Below are 7186 nucleotides of genomic sequence, written 5' to 3' on the forward strand. Positions count from 1 at the left end.
CGTACTGAACAATAAGTTTAATGTAAAAATGAGTTGATTACAAGAACAAGTCAAAGCAAAGTGTACATACTACAAGCTATGTTCATATTATTGTAGAAGTTATGGAAGTCTTTATCCGGCACCAACTCATTGCTTGAAACACCCTAGCGGCCGTCTATAATGAAAGCCTTGTCAAATCATTGTAATTTTACGTATCTTTCCAAACAAATAGTTATAGGATGGACTAAGGAAGGAAGAACAAACATATTACAATAGTTAATCGGAACAATACCAACAACCCGGTGTATTATTTACATTTTTATCTAAAACACAACTAGAAATACATTCTGCATGCCCACGGGTAGTATGTCGAGCCCGCCAGCTATCAAAAAAAATCTATATAATATAAGTCCACACAAAACTCCTTACCAGGTAGAGATAGGTCAAAATACACCTAAAGATAGGATGTAAAAAATTACAATATAAGCTATTCATAGTAACAACAAAGGAAAGTAATTCTAAAAACATAGTTGCCTCATGGTGTTGAACATATGTGCCAAGTTACATCAGACTCCCCTTGTGCATTAGGAAGACATGCTCCGGACAATGTCATTCTTGTATAGGACCTTTGGTCTCTAAGTGTGACCTTTACCTTAGATGTAGGGACCTGGTTCTTGCGCATGACATTCCGTCTCATAAAGGTGAATATTCATGCCAAGTTACATCAAAATCCCACCATGCATGAAGAAGAAATGCTCCAGCCAAGCTTCAGTTGTCATTTGACCTCCGACTGTGACATTGACCTTTGAGATAGGAACATGAGGTTTAAGCATGACACTTCTCATTGAGGGCAACATTCATGCCAAATATAAACAAATTTGGTCCATGCATGTCAAAGTTATGGTCCGGACAAACTTCAATTTAACATTTGACGTCCAACTGTGACCTTGACCTTTGAGATAGGAATATTGGGTTTAAGCATGACGCTTCTTCTCATTGAGGTCAACGTTCATGCCAGATATAAACAAATTTGGTCCATGCATGTCAAAGTTATGTTCCGGAAAATCTTCAATTTAACATTTGACCTCTAACTGTGACCTTGACCTTTGAGATAGGATCATGGGGTTTGCGCATGACACACCTTCCTATTGAGGTAAAGATTCAGGCCAAATATAAACAAGGTTGGTCCATGCATGTCAAAGTTATGGTAGGGACAAAATCACACGGACGCATGCACAAATACCGACCCGCCCGCCAAAAGTGACGACTATATCGAGCTCACTGCAAGCGTAAAAATGAATATTTACATATGAAGCATAAAGGTTGAAACAGAGGGTTGAAAATTCACACACAAAATAAAGAAAAGTCCTAGTTAAAAGTCCTTTCTGCTTTCACTTCCTTGTATAAAATATCTTTTTGACGGGATTTACTGTACATAGCACAGCTAAAATTTACTTTTCTTCTATATTCAAATCCAATTGCCTTGTTCCTTTTCTTGCTCCAAGTAGTATCTGCTTCATAACCATCTTATAGGTTGATTGGCATATAAACATCACGGCAAACGACAGCTCACTGAGATGCACTATACCATCTGTAGGTTCCCATAAAAGTAATGTGCTATACACAAGAGTGTATAGTTTACATATTGTGCTTCTATGACTATACATCACTAAATGTTCTTATATTTTTAAAAATGTCTCATTTTTTATGATTAACCTCCGTAAAAGTAACTGAGAGTTGAAGATATATATAAGTATGAATTATTCCACTATAGCCTATTACATATATTACAGAAATGAAGAATATGACATTACACAAAAATATATATGATATACATAGTAAAACTCTAATCATTTCCTACCAAAAACAAAACGAACAATTTATGGAAAAGGCAGGATTATATAAACAAGAGGGCCATGATGACCCTGGATCGCTCACCAGAGTAATATGAGCTACATGTTTCAAATGTCAAACTGATGCTAATATAACAAGAAAGTAGATCAGTAGGTCACATTTATGGTCACTGAAAGTCAATTTTAAGATCGGCATGCAAAACTGTATACGTCATCCAAAATTCAAAGCTGTATATTAAAAACAACAAGAAAGTAGGTCAGTAGGTCACATTCACGGTCACTGAAAGTCAGTTTTAAGATCGGTGTGCTAACCTGTATATGTAATCCAAATTTCAAGGCTGTATCTTAAAAAACAAGAAAATAGGTCAGTAGGTCAGTAGGTCAAGGTCACAGTCTCGTGATCTCTAATTGCTTGGGGTCATCAGGTACTTATAATTGAACAGTCTAGGAAATATGATCTGATAATTTTTGAAGTATTTTTTCCTATACAACTCATATAACAAGTGACCCCCAGGACGGGGCCTCTTTTTACTCCAGGGGCATGATTTTAACACTCTTGTTAGAGATCCACTAGGCAATGCTACATACAAAATATCAAAGGCCTAGGCTTTGAACTTTAAGACGAGAAGATCTTTATTTTTTTCCTGTATAAGTCTATGTTAAACTTGGTAACCCCAGGGCAGGGCCTCTTTTCACCTTTGGGACATTATTTGAACAAATTTGGTAGAGGACCACAAGGCAATGTTACATACAAAATATCAAAGGCATAAGCCTTGTGGTTTTAGACAAGACGATTTTTAAAGTTTCTCCCTATATAAGTCTATGTAAATCTTGTGATCCCTGGGGCGGGCCTCTTTTCTCCCAATGGGCACAATCAACATTCTTGATAGAGGATCATAAGATGATGTCACTAGCCAAATATCAAGGCTCAAAGCCTTGAGGTTTTGGCCAAGAAGATCTTTAAAGTGTTTCCTTTCGGTTGCCATGGCAACCAGAGCTCTGCATGGAATTCAAGTCTATGAACAATTTTGAAAGAGGGGCACCCAAAAATTATTCCTGTGCAGTTAGGTGTAATTTTGCCTTGTAGTTCTCTAGAAGAAGATTTTGTAAAGAAAATGTTGACGGACGAACGGACATTTAGGGGTAAAAAAAACAACAAACGAACAAACAAACACATAATAATAAAAAACGTTTGAATAATATAAAACAGACATTAGTTTGCAATTGGATTAAAAAATATTTAAAAAAGTTCGAAACTTGAAAATTACGGACTGCAACTGTCGCTATGATGAAAGCAATTATTTTCTGCAATACTAAAAGATATGTAAATTGTCTAACATAGTACAAGTTATAGTGTGTGCACATACAGATTTGTTTTTATAAAATATGTTAGCAAAAACATGTCGAAATTTTATCGTTATTAGCTAGTTGTTCTGTCGGCACGAGGTGTTTACTTTTCTGAATACATTTATAGTTTCTGATAAACATTGCTGTTTAAAAATTTGGTATCCATTACCTTAAATATGCCAAGTACAACGTATGTTTTATATATTATTAAAAGTGGCGGTACATTTGGGACTGTTTCTAGATATAATAATCATGAAAATTATTAAAGTTTTCATGTTAAATGTATATTTCTATTCTTGTAGACAGTGTATTTCTTTAACATACACGTGCTTTGCAGTTTTCCCCTAATAAAAGTACTCTCAGTACTCTACAGTAAAGATCTAATTTGATTTCTATATTCATTTCACTGTGTATATTTTACTTTCACTGATTTATCATCAATCTGGTAAGTGCACTAAACCTATAATTAAACTATCTATACTACAACAATTTGCTAGACTTACAAGACATTAACAAATTCTATAGAAGCCTTGTTATCACTTTGCGATATGATTCTATCACGGGTTCTATCAAACAAAACAATATTTCGGCATTTCAACTTGACATCCAATTTATCTATTTTGACCAGAGCTTTGTGCAGCTCAAGCTTGAATAATTCTCCAGAACTGTAGTCGAACGTATACACTTCTCCTGATTTACCTACGCAAACACCTGCGGCGATCTTCAGTTGAGGATGTCTTATAGCATCAATCAATTGGCCATTTATATTGAGAATGACAATTCCTTTATTGCTGTCAGCTACAAAAATCTTCTGCTCATCTTCACTCTTTGCTAAAGACAATGGTCTTCCAATTATGCCTTTGTGATTGATGTCTTGAATTTGCTCTCCAGATCTATCAAATACCAAAATACGCGATGATCCTTCTCCTAGGTCGAAACCTTCACAACAAACAAACAACTTACCTCCACAATATGTCATACCACGACATTTGTCATTCATTAAAATATCTGATCTAAATTTACTTTTCCTGTGTAAATTAAAAAACTGTATTTTCTTCTCGCAAGAGACAGCAATCTGGCTATCAGCTATTTGACAAACACCCCAAGGGGATGTAGACACTTTTATGCTATCTTTCAACCGATAAAGGCTATCTAATAGCTTCACCTTATTGTTCGTAATATCTGTTGCAATAATTGTACCATCCGTCATCTGGCAAAAATCTTTAATTGTGCTTGCATATAGATCACCATCAGAATAAAGTGGATCTTCTTCATCTTTAAAAACCGCTATATCTTTGTAATGTGTAAGAGATGCTTTGGTAGAAGATTTAAAACGTATGGCAATCGTTTCTTTTCCAGCTCTCTTCTCAATTTCTTGAATTACAGACTGATACTTCGGTACTACTGATTTCGCATCTTGCATGTTCAAGAAAAGCTGCATTTTGTTTTCATCGTCTGATTGTGAGTGATTTGCTAAATATGCTTTTGCTTCCTGTAGTATGGTTATATCTTCATTGATGGTGTCTATGTGACCTGCATTCTTATTGTCTACCTTTTTGCGTAAACTGTCAACTGATTTGTTTAAAGAAAATACCAAGTTTTTCGCAAAATTATCAATTTCAGACTTTGATTTATCACTTTGTTCGTTCAGGCGAGCAATATCTTTAAGTCTCTTATTTTCAACATTCTCACACAACCTTTTGATGGTGTTAGCTTTGAACCTTAAACTTCGAAGTTCTTCGTTGCAGTTCATTGCAACCTTAGGTAAGTACTCAGCAGAGCACGATCTGAAATAAATGTAAATGATATAAACTACCAAACTCCAAAAAAGTTTCATTCTATTTAATATGGTCTGTACTTATGACTGTACTTACATGTGTCTTGCTAATCGTAAAAGATGGCATAGCAAGAGTGTTCCGAAACTGTTTATAACTAGTGTGGACAATACTAAGCTCATAAGTTTTAATGAACGATTTAGTAGTTACCTACTTTTTTATGAAACCGTGGCCATACAATGAATTATTAAATCATCATATGATAGTCTTTGATCTGCATATATGTATTTACATAACATTCAAACATTTGTTTCCTTATTACGTGAAATAATTGTTAAAACTCTTACTCATGAGTTGAAATTTCGCAGCATTCTTTACAGAGAACGGCATCATGTTCAGCACAATAAAGTTCTACACATGTATCGTTGTGAACTGCACAGTTTTTCCGGACAAATGTTGTTGGTTTGTCAATTTTTCCACGAATCTCGTCCATTGTTAACAGTTTATGGCGTCTCAATGCGACCCAACGATTATGTGTGTTCAGACATGTTTGGCAAAGATAATCATAGCACTCTTCACAAAACTTAACTGATTCAGAATTCTTTCCATCCTTAACACATTGACTACAATGGAACTGAAAAATAGTGTCAGATCCTTGTTCAAGTGAATTTCCACCAGACGCCATCTTGATATCTGATTAAATATGTTTTGTTCACTAAACTACACTTAATTGCAATGAGTGTCCCGTATAGCAATGAAAGATAGTGTCAAGATATTTACCCACATATATCAACATGTTATATTAACTAAAGCTACTCGATCACAGAATAAACATCAGTAAAAAAGGTTTAGATTTAAAAGTACACACGTGCCTACTATACGCAATTTCCATATTAGTAATAAGCGTCTGTAAACCATAATGTGAAAGGCATTTTTTTCATTCGCAGACGTATTTGCCATATGCGATTTCGGCATTCTTCGGTCATTATGAAAAAGGCCGAAGGACGCCGATATAGCATACAAGTAAACGTAACCCCACGGAAATTGCCGATGCTATTACTGGTCCGTTACCTGAAGATACTCGTGTCGCAAAGAAAATATTTTATTTCGTGTATGGTTAAGAGGGTATAACCCTCTATCACTGTAAACAGAAGAGTTTCAAATCGATTAGAAGACAAGTTTTAAAATTTTGTGACAAGGTTCCCTCTAGTGCACAGTCAAACTTTTGGGTGAAAGCGGTTATCCATATTTCAAAGTTGTGATAGATTCAATTGTCTTTTACCACCTCGGTGACCTAGTGGTAGAGCGCCGACTTCGAGCGAGGGAGGTCGTGAGTTCGATCTCTTGCCGCGTAACACAAAAAGACGTAAACTGGTAATAGTGGCTTCCTCGCTATACTCATTGCTACAAGCAGACACTGTCGTTTATATGGCTGAAAATTGTTTAAAAAATGCTAATGCTAAACCCGTACTCACACACAAAAACACAAAACTCTTTTCCCGTTAGTGATTAGCACATGTTTGTAGTTATAAGGAATACGATAAGTTTAGTTTTATCTCTTATGTATAGTTGCTGATTTCTGCCAGTGTCGTTCTGTTGTCATGCCAAATGTGAAAATATTTGGGGGCACCAGAACGACAGAACGACACTGGTAGAAATCACCCACCATAGTTATACGATGTATAGGACCTTTTGAATAGCTTTGAATATTTTCTAAATACAAAGAAAAATATAAAACGCTGAAAGTTTATAGAATAAAATGCCGTACTGTAAAGCGATTTACACCAATTTATATAAGTTCATAAAATAAAAGAATACGTATACACGTCGCTTTAAAGCTGACAATAGTTAAAGACAGATATATTTTTGAATGTTAACAAACACAGGTAAAATGATAGTTGATATAGAAATAAGGACAAAAGAAATAGAAAAAGTAATTGCAAATGATATAACAAATACAATGTATCGCTTAAATCTGATCTTTTATAACAAATAATGATACGTTTCAGTTGTAATATCATATTCAATTTAGGAGGAATGAAAGCAAAACAAGCTAGGAAAAGAACTGGTTTTTATTGACATAATTGTATTTGGTTCTGAACAGCTCAGGTGACTTCAGTTAAATAAATGTTTCTCTCATATGGTCTTTCAAATAATTAATCTTTTGAATACTGCATATATAATAACAAAACAAACTTCAAACTGCATAGATATTAGCAAAACAATATTAAA

The 7186-nt window shown here is 34.8% G+C and overlaps 1 protein-coding gene across 1 annotated transcript; it reads right to left on the reverse strand.

Annotated features, from left to right (window-relative positions):
* Window positions 1-3002: 3002 nt before the first annotated feature.
* LOC123539055 (uncharacterized) lies at window positions 3003-5886 on the reverse strand. The gene is made up of 2 exons (XM_045323529.2): window positions 5302-5886; window positions 3003-4966 (listed from the first exon to the last, which is right to left on the reverse strand). Exons 1-2 carry the CDS (start codon window positions 5637-5639, stop codon window positions 3679-3681), a joined length of 1626 nt encoding a protein of 541 aa, XP_045179464.2. The 5' UTR covers window positions 5640-5886; the 3' UTR covers window positions 3003-3678.
* Window positions 5887-7186: the final 1300 nt, after the last annotated feature.

The sequence above is a fragment of the Mercenaria mercenaria genome, chromosome 18, assembly GCF_021730395.1.
Source record: "Mercenaria mercenaria strain notata chromosome 18, MADL_Memer_1, whole genome shotgun sequence".
NCBI classification, from domain to species: Eukaryota; Metazoa; Mollusca; class Bivalvia; order Venerida; family Veneridae; genus Mercenaria; species Mercenaria mercenaria.

Coding starts and splice junctions, on each gene's coding strand:
- LOC123539055 (XM_045323529.2), bottom strand. CDS start 5,639: ATGGCGTCTGGTGGAAATTCACTTGAACAAGGATCTGACACTATTTTT. Junction 4,967..5,301: donor TGCGAAATTTCAACTCATGA/GTAAGAGTTTTA, acceptor CATTTATTTCAG/ATCGTGCTCTGCTGAGTACT.